Genomic DNA, 27479 nt, shown 5'->3' with positions numbered 1-27479 from the left:
GATCCTGTCTCTATTAAAGAAAAGTAAAAAGAAAAAACTTTAGGAATGTATATAGTTTTAACATATATATCATAAACTTACTAATTATATTTTTTAAGTCTTTGACTACCTTTCCCTCCCCTCCCCAAGTTTATTTAGTTTGAGAAAAATGTATTATAAAATCTACCACTATATTTATGGCTTTTGAAATTTCTTCTAGCAGTTCTATCAAATTTTGCTTATTATATTTTAAAGTTATGTTGTATCTTCTCATGAATTTTTCTCTTTTTTCTTCTTATACACTATCCTATAATATCAAATCTATGAAACAGTTTACCACCTGTTATAATCTCCATTTTCCGAGTTAAAACACCAAAGCAATCTTCATATATTATGTATGTGTATATAATTTTGTGTCACAAATATTAGAAGGTAAAATAGAGTTACAACTCTGGCTGAAGAAGAAGATCAGTGTTAAAACTAAGACTGACAATGTTAGAAAGTGAATTGGTATACTTCAGGAGGGGAAAGAATTTCTAAATGAAAGAATAGAGAGGCAGGGAAAAAAGTAGCTTTAGAAATAAGAAAAAGATGAAAGTTATGTTAATAGTCAGTAATGTGTAAATAATAGGATCTCAGAATTAAAAGTGACTTGTTTTTAAGCGAAGGATCATTTCTCATTCGTCTTTTTTTTTAATCCCCAGAACCTACCAGAGTGTCAGTCCCTTCTTAGATACTTAATAGATTATTTCTTTTCTTTTCTTTTTTTTGAGACGGAGTTTCGCTCTTGTCTCCCAGGCTGGAGTACAATGACGTGATGTCGGCTCACTGCAACCTCTGCCTCCCAGGTTCAAGCGATTCTCCTGCTTCAGCCTCCTGAGTAGCAGGGATTACAGGCGCGTGCCACCACGCCCAGCTAATTTTTGTATTTTTAGTAGAGACAGGGTTTCACCATGTTGGCCAGGCTGGTCTCAAACTCCTGACCTCAGGTGATCCACCTGCGTCGGCCTCCCAAAGTGCTAGGATTACAGGCATGAGCCACTGCACCCAGCCAATGGATTATTGCTGAAGTAAATAAAATTAAAAGTTTACAGTTTTTTGGAGTGACTGCTTAAGTGTCCCAGATGGGTTAAGTTACCTTTTCTTTGTCACATTACTTTGTACAATTTAAAGGGAATTGAATTTTAGTTATTCTTTCTTTAAATAATTAGGATCCAGAAAATTGAATCCTACAACTGAACCCTGAGGTGAAAAGTTTGAATGATATTTTTTGTTCGAACTCTTGTTTTCTTTTTTAGATTAAGTTAGAGTATGAAGGAACATTATTTACTGAGTGGAGTGTGCCAGAAACTTGTTTTGTGCTAAATAAAAGGTAAGATTTATGCCATGAATATCAATGTATGTGTATATTTTTTAATTCATTCATATAATGTGAACATTGAGATTCAAGGCTGTGATTTAATATAAATTTTCTTTCATTAAGTAGATGTGAAAAGCAAGACAAAATCAGGTCGAATATAGTATAGAAGTAAAATATTGCAAATATTTAAAAATATCTCTTATCAGCATACAATTGAAATTTTTAGGCTTAAAAAATAGTAAGGGAATTTTATTAATATCATATGCACCTATAATTATTCTTTCTCATCTTTTTAAACACTAGCTCACCCACGACAGAATTGCGTTGTTCCTCACCTGGTGTTCACGCTATAAAACCAATTGTTACTGGCCCAGTAAGTTGATTTTAATGATATGTTATTAAATCTTGAATAATCATCCTGTTATCCTGTTACATTTTATTTTGCCTTTCTTTTGAGCTTTTCAATCTAATTCAACCTGTTTTAAATAGTATTAATTGTTAACTATAAACAAGCCCTGTTTTAAAGTTATTGTATGTCAATTTTTAGATATATCTCATGTTAAATTCTAAATTATAAAATTATATACAATTTTTATCTTAGTCTTTTTATTACTAAGTATGTTAAAGTTCATAGCCACCACCTTAATGATAATAGGACTCTCAGATTAGTGGGTCTCCTGTCATACACCCCTGTGACAATGCTGAGATTAAGAGTAATTTCTAGCAGATTTATTTTACTCCACTGCATTTTCTTCAACTGAAGAAAACATGAGAATGCAAATGAATTAGAATGAGGTTGAACCTCTCTAGTTTACCAAAAACACCCAAAGGCAAAGTAAAGCATTTTAAGACACTGGCATTTTAGTAATTAGTAACAAAATACTGGCTACATACCACACAGCTGATGTTCCCACACAAGTGTGCCTGAAGCTGCAGTTCTACAGATACCATGTCACCAATCCTGCCTTTACTTTGAGGCTTGTGACTTCTCTTTAATTAAAAAGCTTTATTGTCAAGGCACAAGTAGACAGAGCGATGTGGGAGAAGCCAGATGAATATTTATTCATTTTTCAATCCTTATGATGTGAAACATATTTGAATTTGTCTCTTTGAGTCTATGAGTATTTGCCAGTTTCAAGAACACAATTCATGCCGGGCGCGGTGGCTCACGCCTGTAATCCCAGCACTTTGGGAGGTGGGCAGATCACCTGAGGTCAGAAGTTCAAGACCAACCTGGCCAACATAGTGAAACCCCGTCTCTGCTAAAAATACAAAAATTAGCCGAGCGTGGTGGCAGGCACCTGTAATCCCAGCTACTCAGGAGGCTGAGGCAGGAGAATCGCTCGAACCCGGGAGGTGGAAGTTGCAGTGAGCCAAGATCGCACCATTGTACTCCAGCCTGGGGGACAAGAGCCAAACTTTGTCTCAAAAAAAAAAAAAAAAAAAGAAAAGATTCATGAGGAAGTAAGGGACTCCTTTTCCTTTTGTTTTTTGTTTTTTTTCCCTTGAGATGGAGTTTCACTCTTATTGCCCAGGCTGGAGTGCAATGGTGCAATCTAGGCTCACCGCATCCTCCGCCTCCTAGGTTCAAGCGATTCTTCTGCCTCAGCCTCCGAAGTAGCTGGGATTACAGGCATGTGCCACCACACCCAGCTAATGTTGTATTTTGAGCAGAGATGGGGTTTCACCATGTTGGTCAGGCTGGTCTCGAACTTCTCACCTCAGGTGATCCACCCACCTTGGCCTCCCAAAGTGCTGGGATTACAGGTGTGAGCCACTGCGCCAGGCCACATCTGACTTTTGAAAAGCACTCAGTTGTAACAACCGAAAGCATCTCTGGGCATTGCCAAAAGTCCCTGGGGAGCAGAATTACCCCAGTGAATGAGAACATTTTTTGAATTGTATTTCAGTGAGGAAGACAAATGTAATAAAAATGATAAAGATGGCAATATATAAATATTTAAATATATATTTAAATTCTATTCTGAACTTTATTCTGCTTCCTCTGATCGTAGATAAGTAACTTACTTCCTCTGTGACTTCTATGCCTATATCCATATTTGCATTTGATTTAATGTTAATATATCACAGTTTCTTTTGCATTTTCTTTTAGGATGAAGAAGAACGCTATTTATTTGTGGAAAGTTCTCATACTTGCTTTCTGTGGTACTATAGAGTTAGGTAAGTAATGCAGTACTGAATAGGTAATTATGCTTTTAAAGAGTATTTAGCTTCAACTTTTAATTAGCCACAAATAGATTATCTATATTATGGTTTCCATACAACTTTCATTCACCAACCAAGCTATTCTCAAATATACTGCTGAAGAAATATTGAAGAACAAACAGTAAAAATAAGAGCAACCACTATTTGAGCACATGCTGTGTCTACATGTTTGTGCTTTAATATAAATTCTTTCTTAATTTTTATAATAACCACACAAATGTAAGTCTTTATAGATGTGGAAACATAAGCATGGATGGGTTAAACAATTTGGAAAAAGTACAAAGCTACTGAAAGATAGCATTGAGATTTGACCCTGGTTTTTCAATCCAGAGGGCTCTGCTATTATGTGCATTTCAAAAATACCTTCTTTGTATTGGATAGCTTTTCAAACTCATGACAAAATGAAGGTAGCTGAATATAAGGAGGGAAAAAGTGGTACATAACTACATAATTAACTGCATAAAAATCATTCAATAAGTTAAAAAAGTATCAGTGATTCGGAATATGCTTTAGCATCATAGTCTCGGCAACATCCCAGGCACCGTGTAGGATATAAGGAACTGTAGTATGTGGATCCTGACCTCAAGATGCCTGGAAAATACGTATTTCTTTGTATCCACTTCACGTTTATTCCCTTGGGGAAACTATTCCTCCGTATTCTGTGATAATATTGTTAATTTCGTGTGACGTATATGGTCTAACTACAAACCCACATTTCCTTGGTTACAGTTATTAGTTGAGGATTGGCACATACACGATCCAGGCAGAACCAATCAGAATACTCATGTCTTCAGTAAAGCATGGTTGTTGCTGATAGTTTTATTGTCCTGGTCCACGTAGTCCCTTAAAGTCGGATGGTTCTGCAGTTTATGTGGAATTTTTGGATTGGACATCCTGAGCTAGATTGTAAGTCCTAATAATACCGAGGTTTCAGCAAGCCCCACCAGGAGTACACATTAACCCAGTCCTCTCTCACTCACTGCCACTTTCCCGGAGTCTTATTGAGAAGCAGGGAGGATTGAGTCTGTGCTACTCATGAAACCGGCAGGCTTCTGTCCTTGTTGGCACTTTCAGAAATCCCAGTCCCCAGCTTTTCCTCTATGGGTTCTGAACCAGTTGAGAAATGGACAAGGGAAAATTTGGGGATAACAAGTCCTGGTAGAGGCCTGGCGCAGTGGCTCATGCCTGTAGTCCCAGCTACGCAGGAGGCTGAGTTAGGAGAATCACTTGACCCCAGAAATTTGAAGTTACTGTGTCAAGGTTATGGTGAGCTATAATTACACCACTGTACTCTGGCATGGTGACAGAATGAGACTCTGTCTCATAAAATAAAATAATAGGCCGGGCACAGTGGCTCACACCTGTAATCCCAGCATTTTGGGAGGCCAGGGCAGGTGGACCTGAAGTCAGGAGTTCAAGACCAGCCTGGCCAACATGGTGAAATCCCATCTCTATTAAAAATACAAAAAGAATTAGCCAGATGTGGTGGCAGGCGCCTGTAATCCCAGCTACTCGGGAGGCTGAGGGAGGAGAATCACTTGAACCTGGGAGGCAGAGGTTGCAGTGAGCTGAGATTGCACCACTGCATTTCAGCCTTGGCAACAAGAGCAAAACTCCATCTCAAAATAAATAAATAAACAAATAAAAATAAAATATTCCTGGTAGAGTTGAATTGTAAAAAAGGACCTGCCCCTTTGGCCAAATGGGCTACTTTCTCTTCTCCCAAGTAGAGCTCTTGGGAACCATCAGAGAAGATAATCTGTTGCAATAAGACTGTATGTTTGTGTCCCACCCCATTTACCCCCAAATTTTTATGCTGAAACCTAATCCCCGATGTGATGGTATCTGAAGGTCACGCCTTTGGGAAGTGGTTAGGTCATGAGGGTACAGTCCTTATGAATGAAATTAGTGCTCGTACAAAAGAGAGCCCAAAGAGTTCCTTTTTCCCTTCCACCATGCGAGGACCCAGTGAGAAGATAGCACCTTGATCTTTGGACTTTGCAGCCTCTAGAACTATGAGAAATAAAGGTTTGTTGTTAAAGCCACCCAGTCTATGGTATTTTTGTTATAGCAGCCCAAACTAGGACATCTGCCAAGAAGCACTGAATGGATTACCAATTTCATTTACACACATTAAGACCTAAGAGCTAGGGCTGAAAGAAGTGGGCCTCCAGGCTACCCTGATCTAGACATGTTTTCTCCATGTAAATAAGAACAGAAGGAAAAGCACCTATCCAGGGGGCAGGTTAGTCCAAAAGAGAGAACTCCGTAGGGGCTAAGAGTTTTTCTGTAATATATATTGTAAGAATTTTCAGTCTGTCACCTGTAAAAATATCAATTAAAGAATAATAATGAGGCCTAGCATTGTGGCTCATGCTTGTAATCTCAATGTTTTGGGAGGCCAAGGTGAGAGGATTGCTTGAGCCCAGGGGTTCAAGACCAGCCTGGGAAACATAGCAAGACTTGTCTCTACAAAAAATATAAAAAATTTGCCAGGCATAGTGACTTGCATCTGTAGTCCCAACGACTTAGGAGGCTGAGGTGGGAGGATCACTTGAGCCCAGGAGTTCAAGACCATCCTGGGAAACATAGCAAGACTTGTCTCTACAAAAAACGTTAAAAAGTTGTCAGGCATGATGACTTGCATCTGTAGTTCCAACTACTTGTGAGGCTGAGGTAGGAGGTTCGCTTGAGCCCAGGAGTTTAAAGCTACTGTGAGCTATGATTGCACCACTGCACTCCAGCCTCCATGACAGAGTGAGACCCCATCTCTAGAAAAAATAAAAATAAAAACGAAATAATAATAATTAATGGCTAGAAAGAGTACATAAAGAATAAAAAGGATAGTAATGAAATCAGTACCCACATATGCATTACCCAAATCAAGAAATAGAACATCACACCTCTTTATGCCCTACCAATCACATTCTATTCACCCTGCAAGAGTTAGACACTATCCTGGATATTGTTTTTTGTCTTTTTGTTATTTTATCCTAAATATTATATAATGAATGATTCCTTGCTTTTTTCTTTTAGTTTAGCGACTATATTTGATTATAATAAATTGTTTAGTTTTGTCAGTTCTTGAACATTGTTTAAATTGAATCATATGATAAGTATTCTTCCATGAGTTGCTTGTTTCTCTAAAAATTATGTTTTTGAGACTTACCCATGTTTAAATAAGAATCTTTAGTTCCTTCATTGTGACTGCTCTATGGTATTTCATTGTATGACTCTGTTCATTCTGCTGATGCATTTATTTGCAACTACAAATGATGCTGTGAATGATCCTGAACATACCTCATAGTATCTTGCTACTTAAAATGTAATCTGAGGATCAGCAGCACTGACATCACCTGGAAATTTATTAGAAGTGAAGAACGTCAGGCCTCATTCCAGACCTATGGGATAATAATATGCACTTTAAGAAGATTCTATAGTAATTTACATGTGCATTATAGTTGGAGAAGTAGTACTGATTTAATGCATATAAATGAAGGTTTCTCTAAGGTAGAGACCTAAAAGTACAATTGCCTAAAAGTAGGATGTGCATTTGTTCAACTTTACTGGGTGATGCCTAAGTAACTTTTGAAAGATTGTCCAATTTTATATCCACACTAGTAGTACATGAAAGTTTCCATTTTGCTGTATCCTCACCAACACTTAAAATTGTCTGACTTTTTAATTTTTCCAGTCTACTAGGTGCGAAATTATGTCATTGTATTTTTCTTTACATTTTACTGATTACTGATGCGTTGAGTGTTTTTTATCTGTTCAGCAGGAATTTTTCTTCTCTTTCCTATTCAATAAGTATTTTGATCCACTTTTGAGTTATTTTTATTTTCATAATAATTTACAGTATTTCATTATATGTCTTAATTACTACTCCATTATCACTTATATATGTATTGAAAGTATTCTGTCCCAGTTTATGCAGATTTTTACTTTCCATGCCCCCTATTGATCAGAGAGGTCTTTAGTATTGTGGATAAATTTATTAATCCTTTCCTTTGTGGGTTTATGCCTTTTAAAATCTATTTAAGAAATCTTTTCCTACTTTCAAGATCATAAGGATTTCTCCTATATTGTTTTCTAAAAGTTTTATATGTTTTTTTCTTCTAAAATTAGGTCTTTAATCCACCTGGAATCAGTTTTTGTACAAGCTTAGCATAGGAATTCACTTTATTTTTTCTACATGAATAATTAATTTTCTCATACTCATTTAATGCATAATCTATTTATCCAGAATATCTTCTCTTTCACATATCAATTTTCCATATATGCATGGGTGTTTCTCTGGGCTGGCTGTTCTGTTCAGCTGATCTATTTGTCCATACTTGAACAAAACTACATTATCCTTATCACTATAACTGTATTTTTTAAATCTTAACAAGTGATAGTAGAAGTACCCACCCCACTCCAACTCTTCCCAACTTGATTTATACATTCAATGCAATCCCAATCAAAATCCCAGCAAGTTATTTTATAAATATCAATAAACACATCCTAGACCGTATATGGAGAAGCAAAAGACTCCAAATAGCCAACACAGTATTGAAGAAGAGAAACACTGATAACACCCACTTCTGGTGAGGACATGAACCAGTAACAACTGTCTTTCATTACTGGTGGGAATGCAAAGTGATACAACCATGTAGGCTTCAGATGAGTGGTCTTATGCATCTTCTGTTAAATTTATTTTAAAGTATTTTATGTTTTTGGTGCAATTGTAATTGGTGTTGCAAACTTTAGAATTTGTAGGAATTTTACCTCCATATTCCCTTCCCGGTTTATGGCTTACTCCTTACCATCATTTTGGTGCTTTCTAGTTGTTTGTTTATCCTTCATATTGGACATTTTTCAGTCAATATTTATTTGGATTTATCCACAGACCTATCATTTCTTTGCTCAACAATGCTTATATTCTCAGACATGTTTTCTCATATTACCTTCTCTTCCTGAAGTATATCCTTTAAGGGTTCCTTTAGGGAAGATTTCTTGGTGATTAAATTTCTCAGTATTCGTGCCTCTGAAAATATCTTTATTTTATCCTCACTCTGGAAAAGTCATTTCTCTGGGAATATGATTATAGGTTGCTTGCTGTTTTCTCTCAGTGCTTTAAAATTATTTTTTCTTGTGTCTAGCTTCGACTTCAGTTGGTAAGTCGGCTGTCTTTCAAATGGTTTTTCCATTTTAGGTAATCTATATTTTCTCTGTGGTTGTTTTAAGATCTTGCCTTATCTTTGGTGTTTTACTGTTGTATATTTCTTTTGAGATGTATTGCAGTTCCTGAATCTGAATATTGGTGTCTTTCATCAATTCTGGAAAATTCACATTGTCTTTTTTCTTTTTCTTTTTTTTTTTTCTTTTTTTTTGAGACAGAGTCTCACTCTGTTGCCCAGGCTGGAGAAAGGTGGCATGATCTCAGCTCACTGCAACTTCTGCCTCATGGGTTCAAGTGATTCTCCTGCCTCAGCCTCCGTAGTAGCTGGAATTACAGGCGCCCACCACCACACCTGGCTAATTTTTGTATTTTTAGTAGAGATGGGGTTTCATCATGTTGGCCAAGCTAGTCTCGAACTCCTGACCTTGGTGATCCACCCACCTCAGCCTCACAAAGTGCTGGGATTACAGGCATGAGTGGCTGTGCCTGGCCTGTCTTTTTAAATATTCATTCTCCCTTATTCTTTTTTTTTCTTTCTAGATTTTCTTAAGAGAAATGTATATCACCTTTTAATTCTGTCCTTCCTGACTCTTAAAATCTTGTCAACTTTTTCCATCTTTCTGTCTCATTGTGATTCATTCTTGGTTATTTTTTAAGTGTTTCATTCAGTTCACTAATTATCTCATTATCCGTGTCTAAATTTTTTTTTTTTTTTTTTTTTTTTTGAGATAGGATCTTGTCCTGTCACCCAGGCTGGAGTGCAGTAGTGCAATCATAGCTCACGTAACCTCAAACTCTTGGTGTCAGGCACTCCTCCCACCTCTACCTCCTGAATACCTGGGACTACAGGCACACACCACTGTGCTCCATCTTTTTTTTTTCTTGTACAGACAGGGTTTCACTTTGTTGCCCAAGGTAGTCTCAAGCTGTTGGCCTCAAGCAATCCTCCTGCCTTGGCCTCCAAAAGCACTGGGAGCCACCACACCAGGCCTGTATCTAAATTTTGTAATCCCTAAAATCCTTTTACCCAGAGGTAATTACTATACTCTTCTGCCATTTCTGCATCATTACATCCAAAATTGGCTACATAAATTTGTGGGGCCTGGTGTAAAATGAAAGTGTGGGGGTCTCTTGCTCAAAAAGCAGGGGGAAAATACTGTTAAAGATATCAAATATAAAGCTTTTTTCTCCTATAGTCACTCTCATTACCTGTCATGGTGTTTTTTATTTGCAATTTAACATCATGCTCCCTTAGACAAGGAATACTCGTGGGCCAGGTGTAGACCCTCGTAGTCACCTGGTAGGTGGTTCAGCATGTGGGATACTCGTGGGCCAGGTGCAGACCCTCGTAGTCACCTGGTAGGTGGTTCAGCATGTGGGATACTCGTGGGCCAGGTGCAGACCCTCGTAGTCACCTGGTAGGTGGTTCAGCATGTGGGTTACTCATGGGCCAGGTGCAGACCCTCGTAGTCACCTGGTAGGTGGTTCAGCATGTGGGATACTCGTGGGCCAGGTGCAGACCCTCGTAGTCACCTGGTAGGTGGTTCAGCATGTGGGATACTCATGGGCCAGGTGCAGACCCTCGTAGTCACCTGGTAGGTGGTTCAGCATGTGGGATACTCGTGGGCCAGGTGCAGACCCTCGTAGTCACCTGGTAGGTGGTTCAGCATGTGGGATACTCGTGGGCCAGGTGCAGACCCTCGTAGTCACCTGGTAGGTGGTTCAGCATGTGGGATACTCGTGGGCCAGGTGCAGACCCTCGTAGTCACCTGGTAGGTGGTTCAGCATGTGGGATACTCGTGGGCCAGGTGCAGACCCTCGTAGTCACCTGGTAGGTGGTTCAGCGTGTGGAATACTTGTGGGCCAGGTGCAGACCCTCGTAGTCACCTGGTAGGTGGTTCAGCATGTGGGGTACTCGTGGGCCAGGTGCAGACGCTCGTAGTCACCTGGTGGGTGGTTCAGCATGTGCACAGCCCACCAGCCGCCATATTTCCCTTCTCAATAGACCTACACATCATGCCCAGCCAGTGGAGGGGTCTGAGGTAGTCAAGCCATGTAGCTTCCCTTCATGGGCCTCCCACCTCAACCCCCGAGGGTATTGCAGCCTCTACACTGGGCCATGCTAGATACCTGGATTAGGGGGAGGCAAGAGGTTTACTCCTGCCAAGATGAGTAAGCCACGCCATCATCACCATCATCATGCCATGGTGCTGCCAGCCAGCATGGGACAGCCGCTAACGTGCCTTACTCCAGGACACTGCAGCGTGCAGTTGCCCTACCCCGACAATCCCCCAACACCTGAGCCTAGGCCCTCACCCAGGTCAAAGACAGAAGCAGCTTGTGGGACAGGGATTAAGGAGGGGAAGGCTGGTCAGGACCCAAGGTGCCAGAGCATGGAGGGGAATCAGGGGTAAATAATCCATCCCAGGGAGGCAGAGAGGCAGCAGGAGGCGGGACTGTACGGGAGCCAAAACCCCTCGTCCCCAGTGCGTGCTTCATTGTCTCATTACACTTCGCTTACAAAACATAATTTCAAAGTTAAATTTGTTAAGAATTTCAAGATAAATACTGTAGAGTACAGGACCCTTCTAAGCACTGCCTCTTTCCCCAGGCTCTCAACACCTATTGACTCTGCCCCCAAACCAGAGTTCTGACACTAGAAAGAATTCATGAACAATTATCATGTTAGCATCCAAACTCTCTTGCTTTCTTCTTTCTCTCTCAAGAGTTAATAAAAAGGGAAAAGGATCCATGGAGTTGTGCTGAAACTAGTCTTCCCAAGTTCACTGTGACATTTTTCTGTTTCATCACTGTATCCCACTACTATCTCTCTGTCTTCTGAAACTGCTGTGGCAAAGTCACTGAAGGTAATTGCCAAATTCGGTGGGATTTTTTTGATCCTCTTACTGTAATACTTAATTTCTATACCACATTTAATTCTGAAAATCACTTTGTTTTTGAAACTCTTTCATTCCTTCACTCCCTAATACCACTATGTTCTATTTCCATAATGGTTTTTTCCCAGTCTTTTCCTTTGGCTTTCTGTCATCTGTCCTTACCTTAAATGTCAATTCAATCCAGGGTTTTCTCTTCGGTCTTATTCTGAACTCTACACTTCAGCCTGTGCACTAACTCAAGAAAGCCAAGAAAACTGATAAAGACCCAGCAGAATGCTGCTAATACTGTCTTTCCATGGAAATCAAGACTGTCACTTTAATGTCAGCTGATACTGATTCCTTCTCTACAAGGTTCTGTATTAATACCAAAGCCTTTCTTTTATTATCTACAAGTATTTCCTTTTCCTTCAAATTTTCCTTCCAGATACGCTGGTAACTCACTCGGTGACTCACTTCTTCTTTCCTGTGCCTCTGACAAGTAAGCATAACACAAGGCAGAAGGTATCAGCCCTGGAGCCGGGGTCTTTTTAATCAACCTTGGACTGTGTTGAACTCTGGGCATAGTTTACCTATTAAGATATATAGTAGCTATTTTCAGCAGCTTTCTAACATATCAGATTGAACACATGAAATAGAATATTCATTATATGGTCTCAGAAACTCACTGCATACTCATTTACTGATTCCCAAAACATTTTCATTTTGTTTTGTGCATGATAATGTACTAGACACTGCAGTAATCAGCAAATGGAAGGACATAGTCACGAGGCACTGACTTTTAGAGATGATAAATGCTAAAAATATGCAGGTAACTTTACAGTGAAGAGAACTTTCTAGAAAACATACAACTAAACATACAAATGAATATTAGTCCTTTTTATTTTATAATTAAAAATAGAGACACGGTCTCACTATGTGTCCCAGGCTGGTCTCAAACTCCTGGGCTCAAGCAGTCCTCCTGCCTCGGGCTCCCAAAGTGCTGGGATTACAGGTGTGAGCCACCAGGCCCGGCCTGTTATTCCTTTCAGGGCTGGTGAGGGAAGGATCTGTCATGCTAAAAGACAAATTTCTGTTTGACATAAATTATAACATGTAAAGACTGTAGGGCTTTTTATGCAGAATGACAATATCAACATCTTAAAGAAGATTAATCATGAAGTTTTGATTCTGTGAACTTGCAGTATTAAGGAAGCATGCAGATTTAAGCCACTCAGCCTTCTGTGATGACAAATGAGAATCAGTAACGATATTGATAAACAAATAGACATGTGATTTTTTGTTTTTACATTTAGCCTTTAATTTTATATACCGTAATGAAATATAAAGAGAATATGCAAAGGTTTAGAAACATGTATCTTGAAAGTAGAATATTCAACCTAACGTTTAACAGGCTGTTTACTAAAATATGTTTCCTCTTTTTCCAAGCAGACATTTCCTTAACAACTTGACCCAGGTAAAATATTTTTTAAATTTTGTATAGCCTTCATATATCACTACTATATTGTTTTTCTCTTATCTTCCATATTTACCAGATGAGGAATTTTTCAAACGAATTTTGCAATGATATTTGCTTAGAGTATACATTTCTATAAGACCCATTCAGGAGGTCCATGAGGTTCACCCTTTTCCAACCACCTATCTGCATAAGGATGGATTTTCCCCCCTTTTACTTCTACCGAGATAATATTCACCAGCAACTTGGCTGAAGGAGCAGAGATGATTATCCAGCTGTCTTTTATTAATACAAATATTAAAGATAGTTTTTAAAATATTGAGCATCCATTCTTACTGATATTTTTCTTTTGAAAAATAGTTATTTTTCATAAAAATATGTTAATTAACATATAATAAATTTACCATAGTTTTGAAAAAAATTATCTTTAAATGTTCTCAATTTTAATTTGTTATATAGTAAATACAGGTGGATCTAAACCACATAAAACAAAAGCCTTGTAGGATTCTTAATAATTTTTAAAAGTATGAAGGGGGTCCTACTGTCAACATTAGACAGATCAACGAGACAGAAAGTTAACAAGGATACCCAGGAATTGAACTCAGCTCTGCAGCAAGTGGACCTAATAGACATCTACAGAACTCTCCACCCCAAATCAACAGAATATACATTTTTTTCAGCACCACACCACACCTATTCCAAAATTGACCACATAGTTGGAAGTAAAGCACTCCTCAGCAAATGTAAAAGAACAGAAATTATAATAAACTGTCTCTCAGACCACAGTGCAATCAAACTAGAACTCAGGACTAAGAAACTCACTCAAAACCGCTAACTACATGGAAACTGAACAACCTGCTCCTGAATGACTACTGGGTACATAACGAAATGAAGGCAGAAATAAAGATGTTCTTTGAAACCAACGAGAACAAAGACACAACATACCAGAATCTCTGGGACACATTCAAAGCAGTGTGTAGAGGGAAATTTATAGCACTAAATGCCCACAAGAGAAAGCAGGAAAGATCCAAAATCGACACCCTAACGTCACAATTAAAAGAACTAGAAAAGCAAGAGCAAACACATTCAAAAGGTAGCAGAAGGCAAGAAATAACTAAAATCAGAGCAGAACTGAAGGAAATAGAGACACAAAAAACCCTTCAAAAAATTAATGAATCCAGGAGCTGGTTTTTTGAATAGACCAACAAAATCGATAGACCGCTAGCAAGACTAATAAAGAAGAAAAGAGAGAAGAATCAAATAGACGCAATAAAAAATGATAAAGGGGATATCACCACCGATCCCACAGAAATACAAACTACCATCAGAGAATACTACAAATACCTCTACACAAATAAACTAGAAAATCTAGAAGAAATGGATAAATTCCTTGACACATACACTCTCCCAAGACTAAACCAGGAAGAAGTTGAATCTCTGAATAGACCAATAACAGGCTCTGAAATTGTGGCAATAATCAATAGCTTACCAACCAAAAAAAGTCCAGGACTAGATGGATTCACAGCCGAATTCTACCTGAGGTACAAGGAGGAGCTGGTACCATTCTTTCTGAAACTATTCCAATCAATAGAAAAAGAGGGAATCCTCCCTAACTCATTTTATGAGGCCAGCATCATCCTGATACCAAAGCCGGGCAGAGACACAACCAAAAAAGAGAATTTTAGACCAATATCCTTGATGAACATTGATGCAAAAATCCTCAATAAAATACTGGCAAACCGAATCCAGCAGCACATCAAAAAGCTTATCCACCATGATCAAGTGGGCTTCATCCCTGGGATGCAAGGCTGGTTCAACATATGCAAATCAATAAATGTAATCCAGCATATAAACAGAACCAAAAACAAAAACCACGTGATTATCTCAATAGATGCAGAAAAGGCCTTTGACAAAATTCAACAACCCTTCATGCTAAAAACTCTCAATAAATTAGGTATTGATGGGACCTATCTCAAAATTATAAGAGCTATCTATGACAAACCCACAGCCAATATCATACTGAATGGGCAAAAACTGGAAGCATTCCCTTTGAAAACTGGCACAAGACAGGGATGCCCTCTCTCACCACTCCTATTCAACATAGTGTTGGAAGTTCTGGCCAGGGCAATTAGGCAGGAGAAGGAAATAAGGGTATTCAGTTGGGAAAAGAGGAAGTCAAATTGTCCCTGTTTGCAGATGACACGATTGTATATCTAGAAAACCCCATCATCTCAGCCCAAAATCTCCTTAAGCTGATAAGCAACTTCAGCAGAGTCTCAGGATACAAAATCAATGTACAAAAATCACAAGCATTCTTATACACCAATAACAGACATACAGAGAGCCAAATCATGAGTGAACTCCCATTCACAATTGCTTCAAAGAGAATAAAATACCTAGGAATCCAACTTACAAGGGATGTGAAGGACCTCTTCAAGGAGAACTACAAACCACTGCTCAATGAAATAAAAGAGGATACAAAGAAATGGAAGAACATTCCATGCTCATGGATAGAAAGAATCAATATCGTGAAAATGGCCATACTGCCCAAGGTAATTTATAGATTCAATGCCATCCCCATCAAGCTACCAATGACTTTCTTCACAGAATTGGAAAAAACTAAAGTTCATATGGAACCAAAAAAGAGCCCGCATCTCCAAGTCAATCCTAAGCCAAAAGAACAAAGCTGGAGGCATCACGCTACCTGACTTCAAACTATACTACAAGGCTACAGTAACCAAAACAGCATGGTACTGGCACCAAAATAGAGATATAGATCAATGGAACAGAACAGAGCCCTCAGAAATAGTGCCACATATCTACAACCATCTGATCTTTGACAAACCTGACAAAAACAAGCAATGGGGAAAGGATTCCCTATTTAATAAATGGTGCTGGGAAAACTGGCTAGCCATATGTAGAAAGCTGAAACTGGATCCCTTCCTTACACCTTATACAAAAATTAATTCAAGATGGATTAAAGACTTACATGTTAGACCTAAAACCATAAAAACCCTAGAAGAAAACCTAGGCAATACCATTCAGGACATAGGCATGGGCAAGGACTTCATGTCTAAAACACGAAAAGCAACGGCAACAAAAGCCAAAACTGACAAATGGGATCTAATTAAACTAAAGAGCTTCTGCACAGCAAAAGAAACTACCATCAGAGTGAACAGGCAACCTACAAAATGGGAGAAAATTTTCACAACTTACTCATCTGACAAAGGGCTAATATCCAGAATCTACAATGAACTCCAACAAATTTACAAGAAATAAACAAACAACCCCATCAAAAAGTGGGCAAAGGATATGAACAGACACTTCTCAAAAGAAGACATTTATGCAGCCAAAAAACACATGAAAAAATGCTCATCATCACTGGCCATCAGAGAAATGGAAATCAAAACCACAGTGAGATACCATCTCACACCAGTTAGAATGGCGATCATTAAAAAGTCAGGAAACAACAGGTGCTGGAGAGGATGTGGAGAAATAGGAACACTTTTACACTGTTGGTGGGACTGTAAACTAGTTCAACCATTGTGGAAGTCAGTGTGGCGATTCCTCAGGGATCTAGAACTGGAAATACCATTTGACCCAGCCATCCCATTACTGGGTATATACCCAAAGGATTATAAACCATGCTGCTATAAAGACACATGCACACGTATGTTTATTGCGGCACTATTCACAATAGCAAAGACTTGGAACCAACCCAAATGTCCAACAATGATAGACTGGATTAAGAAAATGTGGCACATATACACCATGGAATACTACGCAGCCATAAAAAATGATGAGTTCATGTCCTTTGTAGGGACATGGATGAAACTGGAAACCATCATTCTCAGTAAACCATCACAAGGACAAAAAACCAAACGCCGCATGTTCTCACTCATAGGTGGGAATTGAACAATGAGAACACATGGACACAGGAAGGGGAACATCACACACCGGGGCCTGTTGTGGGGTGGGGGGAGGGGGGAGGGATAGCATTAGGAGATATACCTAATGCTAGATGACGAGTTAGTGGGTGCAGCGCACCAACATGGCACATGTATACATATGTAACTAACCCGCACATTGGGCACATGTACCCTAAAACTTACAGTATAATAAAAAAAAAAGTATGAAGGGGGTCCTAAGATCAAAAAGTTTTAAAATTCTGGAATAGAGGATGATTAGAAGTGTGATGGAAAGATATATTCAAAATGTTGAAAATTGAAATGAGGTTATAATATTTGGAAATTACACCTCTATATAGATACTGTAAGTCTCTAAAAGCAGCAACTTACCGGAAAAAAAGAAGTAGTAAAAAAAGATAAACTGTGTGTAGTGGATCAAGATGATTGAGTCAGCTCATGTGCCCATAACTACTCCTACTCCAAATCCCATTGATATTACGGAATTATTTTTTGAGGCTACAACTATAACAATGCTCAAAAGCAAGTAATAATATTATCAGTAATTAAGGAATTTTAAGATACATAGAAAATATAAGAGAACTTACAGAAGTAGAATATATATTACAGACTCAAATAATGCAGAATAACCTCCTTCTCACTCAAAACACATAGAAATGCCTATAGAAAATATATGTGTGTACACTGCCAGTACACACACTCACGGACCTTTATGTTAATATCGGTGCAGGTGTGCACATGGAATTTAAAAGCAAGAAAAAGAATTTCCTGATGGTCAGAAATAATTAAGGAACTCAAAGCCAGAGTTGCATGATTGAATTAGAACAGAATGTGAGCTTTCTAGAAAATATACAACTAAACATACAAATGAATATTATTCCTTTTTTGTTTTATTTGATAGTTAAAAGTAGTGGAAAAGGGGTGATGTTTTAATGATTTTATGGGAATAGGGAATGAAAGTTTCGGCCTATGGGAGTAAAGGGAGCTGAAACTAACCTCCTTATATGAAGTTAGGATTTAGAAAATGTCTTGGCCAGGAGCGGTGGCTCACGCCTGTACAAATCCCAGAACTTTGGGAGGCTGAGGCAGGCAGATCATGAGGTCAGGAGATTGAGACCATCCTGGCCAACACAGTGAAACCCAGTCTCTACTAAAGATACAAAAATTATTTCAGCATGGTGGCGCATGCCTGTAATCCCAGCTACTCGGGAGGCTGAGGCTGGAGAATCACTTGATCCAGGGAGTCAGAGATTGCAGTGAGCCGAGATTGCGCCACTGCATTCCCGCCTGGCAACAGAGCAAGACTCCATCTAAAAAATAATAATAATAATAATAAAATCTTTAAAATGTATAAATGTCTGTAAAATGGGGACTGGTAAAGCTTTACTGACTGGCTTAGGATAATTACAAAGAAATGATACACCTCTTTTTGGGGCTGTAAACAGATAAGGGATTACCCAGATTTCAGATGCACATCCTAATTTAACAGCCCAAGAGATTCAGGAACCTATAGCTAAGAAATAAACACAAATACAACTTTGCAAGCAGTCAAACACATAGCGCCCAGGCGGAAGTGATTGCAAAACCTATTTCCATGACATGACTGAGTTTTGATTTATATTCAGGCGTGTGAAATCAGTAACAAAAACAAAAACAAAAAAGGATCAGTAACAAAATTACCTAGAAAATTCCCATGTTGGGGAATTTAAACATTTCTGTATCCATGGGTCAAAAAAGAAACCAATCGTTTAAACTAAACAATTAAGACCTCCAGGCAGATAGTAAAGGACACAAAACACCTTTACTCCTGCTTTAAAAAGAAATCGCATGATAAAATTTTAAAATCCTTTAAAGAATCAAAGAGCTGTGAGTAAAATGAAATCTAAAGGTGTTACATTCCAGAAGAATGAGTCCTTGCTAGGTGAACAAAAGCCAGAGAGTGTTTTCACGCTTAGGACCACTTGCTAAGGTTGGAGGCAGGACAGAAGAGCAAACTGGCCAATGATGGATGGATAGACTTGGCTGGGATGAGGTGAAACCAGTTGAACTTTTGACTAATGTGTGAGCTGGTGTATCTGATTTGAATCTGAAAGAGTACCAAAGCAAAGATAATTCTCTCCACTTGTCAATGTCTCAGATGGGAGTTTTACTTAATAATATGCCTAATACCTATATGACAAAACTTCAGAACTCTCCTGAAGGAAAGGCATACTATTTCCTTAATAAATGTCCTCTGCAACATAAAAATACGGATTTTCCTGAATTTATAAATGCAATGCCATCTTAATGAAAAAAATATACTTTTTCAGAACTAGACAAGATATTTCCAGAATTCCTATGGATTAAACAAAAACAGTGTTCAGAAAAACACTGAATAAGAACAGGGATAGGGTACTGGTCATGGCAGGCATTGAAATACACGGTGAAGCCTTCATATTTAAAGTGTGAGATACTAACTCTTGAAAAGGCAGTCAAGATCAATAGAAAAGCACAAGAATCCAGAAATAACCAAAATACAGTTAGGTCTTTACTAAGCAATGAAGGTAGCATCTCAAATCCCTGGGGAGAAGATGGACTAGTCAATAAATGATATTTAGATAAGTGGGTAGTCACACTTAATAAAAAGCAAAGATTGGAGTCATACCTTACATAGTACACCAAAATAAATTCAAAATAATTTTACATTGAATATGTAAATACAATAAATCCAGTAACAATTAAACATGGAAGAATTCTCTTACAACCTGGTAATTGGAGACCTTTCTAACTATATCACAAAATCCAGAAAGCAAACCAAGCTATATGATAATTTTTACTCCATAAAGCTAGAAGATAAGTAAATGACAGATAACATGGCCAAAAATTATCATAAACTCAAAAGAAAATGGAATACAGGTAGAAAAATACAACTGATTCAAGTAAACAAATCAATGTCTTCTTAATACGTAAAAAAATTTCAAATAAACCATTAAAAGAGAAACAATCCAACAACAAAAAAATAAGCGAATGAAATACAAGTGGAACTTGAACATATGGAAAGATGCTCAAACTTTCTCAAAATAAGAGAAATGCAGATTTAAACTATACCACAGTACCAGGCTAGATATGCTGGCTCATGCCTGTAATCCCAGCACTTTGGGAGGCCGAGGCAGGCAGATCACCTGAGGTCAGGAGTTCGAGACCAGCCTGGCCAACATGGCGAAACCCCGTCTCTACTAAAAATACAAAAAATAGCCGGGCATGGTGCTGGGCACCTGTAATCCCAGCTACTTGGGAAGCTGAGGCAGGAAAATCACTTGAACCCAGGAGGTGGAGGTTGCAGTGAGGTGAGATTGCACCATTGCACTCCAGCCTGGGTGACAGAGCAAAACTCCATCTCAAATAAAAATAAATAAAAATTTTTAAAAATGATACCACAGTACCATTTTTCATCCATCAGACTGGCAATAATCAAATGTATGACAAAACCTGATGTTGGGAAAGAACATGAGGAAAGAAGAACTCTCATACATCACCACTGAGAGGGCATATTGGTGCAACTGCTGCAGAGAGCAATTTATCAGTATCTATGAAAATTGCAATGTATCTACCCCATGACTCAACAATTACACTTTTAGGAATGTGCCCTACCAATATGCTCAAAGTTGTACAAAGTTGCTCATTGTAGCATTGACTGATTATAATGGCAAGGGAGAAACAAACATTTATCAGTAGGTTACTGGTTAAATAAATTGTAGTTCCTCCATAATTTAGAATAATATCCAACTGAAAAATCAGTGAAAATATGTAAAGATCTCTAAAATAACTTTAGATGATGAACAGAAGATTCAGAAAAAATATGTTTAGCATGCTAGCATTTTGTAAAAGGGATGAAAATAATATATCTATTGGTTATACACAAACATTTTATAGGAATCTAAGCAAGAACTTACGAATAATACTTACCTATGGGGTGCAGATGGATTTATGGGAATTGAGTGATGGAGTACAGGGTGGGAGAGACAGCTTTTGCTATATTTTTAATATAATTTTTAAGTATATGAATATTCAAGAAAAATAAGAAAACAATTAGTTCTGCATCTATTGAACTGGCCTCGCATCAAGTGACAAATGTTAAGTTACAGGTGTGATTTCATTTTTATAAAAAGTATGTGAGTGGGGGGGTGAGGTTGCCATGTCTATTTGTGGCTGTAAAGAAAGATGGGCTGGGCGTGGTGGCTCACGCCTGTAATCCCAGCACTTTGGGAGGCCAAGGCAGGCAGATCACCTGAGGTCAGGAGTTTGAGACCAACCTGGCCAACATGGTGAAACCTCGTCTCTACTAAAAATACAAAACTTAGCCAGGCATGGTGGTGGGCGCCTGTAATCCCAGCTACTCGGGAGGCTGAGGCAGGAGAATTGCTTGAACCCAGGAGGCAGAGGTTGCAGTGAGCTGAGATTGCACCCCTGCACTCCAGCCTGGGCGACAGAGCAAGACTCCATCTCAAAAAAATAAAAAAATTAAAACATGTTCATGGTTATGTTTTGCCACAACTAAAAAAGAAATTTGTACAAAATGTAAAGAAATGCAAACAAATTTTATTTTCTAGCTTATCACTGTGTGGGCATATGATCCAGAAAGTGCAGATCCTGATGAGTTGCTGGGGAATGCAGAAGAACCTTCAATAGTAGGTGGAAACATTAGTATCGTCATAGTAAGAACAGAATGCTGCCTTTCTTTTGTAGGGACTGTGAAAAATTTATAATCAATAGACAGGATTTTAAGCTGCCCACACCTAACTAAATACATTTGCGTGATCCCTTTCAGTTTAGCCATTATAGTGGTTTTGAACTTATGCTCGATCTCTACAATAATAAACCTTTCTTTAGAACTCTAATTGAACATTCTTCATATTTTCTTTTTTCTTTTTATTTATTTATTTTTAAATTTTACTCTAAGTTCAGGGATATATGTACAGAACGTGCAGTTTTGTCACATAGGTATACATGTGCCATGGTAGTTTGCTGCACCTATCAACCCATCATCTAGGTTTTAAGCCCCGTATGCATTAGGTATTTGGCCAAATGCTCTCCCTCCCCTTTCCCCCCACCCCTCGACAGGCCATGGTGTGTGATGTTCCCCTCCCTGTGTTCATGTGTTCTCATTGTTCAACTCCCACTTATGAGTAAGAACATGTGGTGTTTGGTTTTCTGTTCCTGTGTTAGTTTGCTGAAGATGATGGTTTCCAGTTTCATCCATGTCCCTGCAAAGGACATGAACTCATCCTGTTTTATGACTGCATAGTATTCCATGGTATATATGTGCCACATTTTCTTTATCCAGTCTCTCATTGATGGGCATCTGGGTTGGTTCCAAGTCTTTGCTGTTGTGAATAGTGCTGCAATAAACATACGTGTGCATGTGTCTTTATATTAGAATGATTTATAATCCTTTGGGTTATATACCCAGTAATGGGATTGCTGGGTCAAATGGTATTTCTGGTTCTAGATCCTTGAGGAATCGCTACACTGTCTTCCACAACGGTTGAACTAATTTACACTCCCACCAACAGTGTAAAAACGTTCCTATTTCTCTGCATCCTCACCAGCATCTGTTGTTTCCAGACTTTTTAATGATAGCCATTCTAACTGGGTGCGAGATAGTATCTCATTATGGATTTGATTTGCATTTCTCTTATGACCAGTGATGATGAGCTTTTTTTTCATATGTTTGCTGGCTGCATAAATGTCTTCTTTTGAGAAGTGCCTGCTTATATCCTTTGCCCACTTTTTGATGGAGTTGTTTTTTTAATTGTAAATTTGTTTAAGTCCCTTGTAGATTCTGGATATTAGACTTTTGTCAGATGGATAGATTGCAAAAATTTTCTCCCATTCTGTAGTTTGCCTTTTCACTCTGATGGTAGTTTCTTTTGCTCCGCAGAAGCTCTTTAGCTTAATTAGATCCCATTTGTCAATTTTGGCTTTTGTTGCAATTGCTTTTGGTGTTTTAGTCATGAAGTCTTTGCCCATGCCTATATCCTGAATGGTATTGCCTAGGTTTTCTTCTAGGGTTTTTATGGTTTTAGGTTTTACATTTAAGTCTTTAATCCATCTTAAGTTAATTTTTGTGTGAGGTTTAAGGAAGGGGTCCAGTTTCTGTTTTCTGAATAAGGTTAGCCAGTTTTCCCAGCATCATTTATTAAATAGGGAATCCTTTCCCCATTGCTTATTTTTGTCAGGTTTGTCGAAGATCAGATGGTTGTAAACGTGTGGCGTTATTTCTGAGGCCTCTGTTCTGTTCCATTGGTCTATATATCTGTTTTGTTACCAGTACCATGCTGTTTTGGTTACTGTAGCTTTGTAGTATAGTTTCAAGTCAGGTAGCGTGATGCCTCTAGCTTTGTTCTTTTTGCTTAGGATCGTCTTGGCTGTTCAGGCTCTGTTTTGGTTCCATATGAAATTTAAAGTAGTTTTTTCTAGTTCTGTGAAGAAAGTCAGTGGTAGCTTGATGGGGATAGCATTGAATCTATAAATTACTGCTGGCAGTATGGCCATTTTCACAACATTGATTCTTCCTATCCATGAGCATGGAATTTTTTTCCATTTGTTTGTGTCCTCTCTTATTTCCTTGAGCAGGGGCTTGTAGTTCTCCTTGAAGAGGTCCCTCACATCCCTTGTAAGTTGTATTCCTAGGTATTTTATTCTCTTTGTAGCAATTATGAATGGGAGTTCACTCATGATTTGGCTCTCTGCTTTTCTGTTATTGGTGTATAGGGCATATTTTCTATTAACCTCATCATTCATGAAGGGGCTGACCATTGAGGTGCTTTAGAGATGTTCCTTGAGCATCCATATCAAAACCTTCTTTAAAAATCTGTCTAATCACTTATTGAATCCTTTATCACTTGAAGATAAATGAATTTTCTAAAGGTCCAACACAGTGAATAAATAAATCCTTTCTTTTTTTGTTACAAATTTACCTCTTTCAAGATTTAAATTTTGTCTTCTGTTACAATTGAAATGTATTAAAGAAAAATCTAAAATGAGGAATTAGCTAACTGTTAATTTCTCATGGGACTGTTTACATTTTAATGAGTCAAGAGCTGTCTGATTTTTAAATAGCATATTATCCTATCTCATGGTAATCAAATTCACAAGGGAAGGATTGATAAATCAGAAGGGTATGCAACCAATTGTTTCATCTGGTAATCAACTTTAGAGGGAATAAAATAAATTAATGGTAATTCAACACTTTAAGTATGATATTGACTTAATTTCTAATCATTTTAAGTAAATATGCACATTTTAATGTTATTTAGTGCATTCATACTTAATACTTTCTTTTCATCTGCACATTTATCCATGATGATATAATTTTATTAAATCCTTTCTATGGCTCTCCATTAGAAACAGCATAGACTCTTAACTCTTAGGCTCTTAATGTGAAATACAAAACCTTATCTGCCTCTGCCCCTCTTCTCTGGCCTCAGCTCTCTACACATCTTGCCTCTGGCCACTGGACTCTGCTGTCTCCTCACACACACCTGCTGTTCTATGCATCTGTGTCTTGGCTGATGCTGTTCCCTGCACATCAACTGCGCAGCCATTTTCTTCATCTCAGTAACTTCTACTCATGTTTTAGGTCTCTAATTAGGTGTCACTGCCTTCAAGATATCTGCCATAACCGAATCAGGGCTTTTTTTTTTTTTCACATGAGCAGTTTGAGGGGATTATTTTGAAACTACGGTTTTGATCAATCATCCACAATGATGAAATGAAGTGATGACCACCTTTATCTTTAGAAATGCTTTGTTTTACAATGTGTTTTTCTGATATAGCTAAACCAGATTTGGGGGGATGAATATTTGTATGTGGCTGTACATTTTTCCTGCTTTTACTTTAAGCTTCCTGTATCCTTACAGTTTTTTTCAAACACCAACTCAAACCAGACTTATATTTTTAATATGTGTCTTATAAACACTATAAAGTTGAGTTTTTGTTTCTGTTTTTTATCTTGACTGGCATTATATGTCTTTAATTAGAGCATTAAGTTCGTTTTCATCTAATAGAGACACAATATATTCTTAGATTTGCTTTATATTTGTTCTGCCTGTGTATATTCTTTTTAACTGGCAACTCTCTTCAGTTGCCAGTTAGCAGTTTTTCTGTCTCAGTGTTTTAAAGATACTGTTTCACCAGCTCCTTACTTCCACTGTTGCTGTTAGGAAACCATCTTTCTGCCTGTTCACTCCTTCGAAAGTGTCTTAACCTGGGCTCCCCAGAAGTGTGCTTATAGTTCATTTTTGGAGGTGATGCCAGGAAATAAGAGTGGAGGACCAGGAAAAGTGTGCCAGGAAAGGAGGGAGATACAATTTTTAGGCTATCACTGCCATGGACCACTAGAGCACAATCTTGCTGAGCTCCTCCAAGAAGCCATGTAGAATAGGTTTGAAAATTGTCCAACAGAAGAACAGAAAATGCCTCAGAGTTGCCTCACAGAGGAGAGAAAGGTTCCCATCCCCCATTGGTCAGAGGTTTCCCCCTGGCTTGTTAACTCCTGGTACTTCCTGTCCTGGTTGTGCAGAATAGGTTTCCACGGGCAGCCAAGATGCAGGGATAGACAGGCCTTGACAGAGAAGGGAAAATGATGCTTGAGTTGATGATGCTAGAGTTGATGGGAGATTCTATCAGGTTATAAATGTGTGAAGTGTGTTGCCAGAATTGGCTAGATTAAAAAGTAGGGTACTACAGTTTACAAGAGGTGTTGAATAAGTAAGTAATCCATCTTTTCTCCTCTGGCTGCTTTTGAGATTTTTCTCTTTGTCTTTTGTTTTCTGCAGTTTTACTATGATGTATCTAAATGTGAATTTTAAAAAAATTTACTCTACTTGGAATTATTTGACTTTATGAATCTGTGGATTGGGGTTTCCACAATCTTCTGAAAATTATTAGCCACGTCTTTTCAAATATTGTCTGTGCCTCATCATTTTTCTCCCTTTCCTCTGGGATTCCAAATAAACATGTTCTCATTCTATCTCCTGAAATTCCATTTCAACATATATTAGACCCATCTGATTCATCTGCCATCACGTTTACCCTCTTATCAATATATTCCCTCTTTTTATCTCTCTGTGCCATGTTTGGCTCAGCTATTTCTTCTGACCAACTTCTAGGTTGCTAAAATAATTTCTTTTTAAAATTTTTGTTTCTTTTGAGACGAGGTCTCACTCTGTCACCCAGGCTGCAGTGCAGTGGCACAATCATGGCTCACTGCAGCCTCAGCCTCCTGGGCTCAAGTGATCCTCCCATGTAGCTGGAGCCACAGACACACACCACGACACTTGGCTAATTTTTGTGGAGACCAGGTCTTGCCACATTGCCCAGGCTAGTCTCAAACCTCTGGGCTCAAGCGATCCACCCACCTCAGCCTCCCAAAGCACTGGGATTACAGGTGGGAGCCACTGCACCTAGAAAATTATTTCTAATACGCTATTAAACCCACTCACTGAGTTACTCATATCAATTATTTTCAGACATTTTATTTGGTTATTTAACAAATTTTGTGTTTCACTTTTATAGTTTTCTATGACCTGGAGATATTTCATGCTTATTTTTTTCCTTTTTTTCTAAAGTTTTATTTTTGACTCTGTGTATAAGCATGTTTCTTTTTTATTTAACATGGTAACCATAGTAGAATGTAAAACCAATGTGGGACAGTTAAATATTCCTCTATTCACCATGTTTAACAAATAAAAGAGCACACAAATATCCAGCTATTTATCTGCACTTGAAATACTGATGGCAATACCATGTTCCTTTTATTTCATATCTAAGCATTTTGAAAGAGTTTTTTAAATAAAAGGTTTCTATGTCCTCACCTTGCATTCATTCACTTTTCAAAAACACTTTTTCTTTTAGAACAGTTTTAGTTTTACAGAATTATTACAAAGATAGTACAAGGAGTTCCTGTTTATCCCACACCTAGTTTTCTCTATTATTAATATCTTCCTGTTGTATATTTGTCATAATTACAAATTGTTACATTATTATTGTAACCAATATTGTTACATTATTATTAATAGAAGTCCATATTTTATTCACATTTCCTCAGCTAATGTTCATTTTGTATTCCAGAATCCCACCAGGAATAGCAAATTATATTTAGTTGTCTTGTCTCTTTACGTTCTTAATTGTGACAGTTTCTAGACTTTCATGGCTTTTGATGCCCTTGGAAATGTTGAGGATTGCTGGTCAGATATTTTGTAAAATGTCAGTCCATTGGAATTCATCTGAGATTTTTCTCATAATCAGATTGGACTTAGGTGTTTCAGGCAGGAAGACCGCAGAAGTAAAGTGGCATTCCCATTACACACAATCAAGGGCGCATACAATCATATGATGTGTTGCTGCTGATGTTTGCGTTCATCACCTGGCTTGTGATTGTGATCCTCTACTGTAAAGTTCCTCTTTCTTCTCCCTGTCCATGTTGTTTGCC

The 27479-nt window shown here is 38.1% G+C and overlaps 1 protein-coding gene across 2 annotated transcripts in view; it reads left to right on the top strand.

Annotated features, from left to right (window-relative positions):
- CATSPERE (catsper channel auxiliary subunit epsilon) overlaps positions 1 to 27479 on the top strand; it is a 160888-nt gene that overhangs the window by 14828 nt on the left and 118581 nt on the right. Inside the window, exons 3-7 of one of the 2 annotated variants that reach the window (XM_055095140.2) lie at positions 1278 to 1351; positions 1643 to 1712; positions 3453 to 3520; positions 13055 to 13079; positions 21595 to 21672. In XM_055095140.2, the coding sequence (XP_054951115.1) occupies positions 1278 to 1351; positions 1643 to 1712; positions 3453 to 3520; positions 13055 to 13079; positions 21595 to 21672 (315 nt within the window). Of the gene's footprint in view, positions 1 to 1277; positions 1352 to 1642; positions 1713 to 3452; positions 3521 to 13051; positions 13080 to 21594; positions 21673 to 27479 lie in introns of both variants that reach the window. The other variant, XM_055095109.2, reaches the window with a different exon arrangement.

Source organism: Pan paniscus, chromosome 1 (genome assembly GCF_029289425.2).
Source record: "Pan paniscus chromosome 1, NHGRI_mPanPan1-v2.0_pri, whole genome shotgun sequence".
In the NCBI taxonomy this organism is placed as follows: Eukaryota; Metazoa; Chordata; class Mammalia; order Primates; family Hominidae; genus Pan; species Pan paniscus.
Note: the sequence above shows the minus strand (reverse complement) of the source record. Positions and strands in the feature narration are given on the sequence as shown.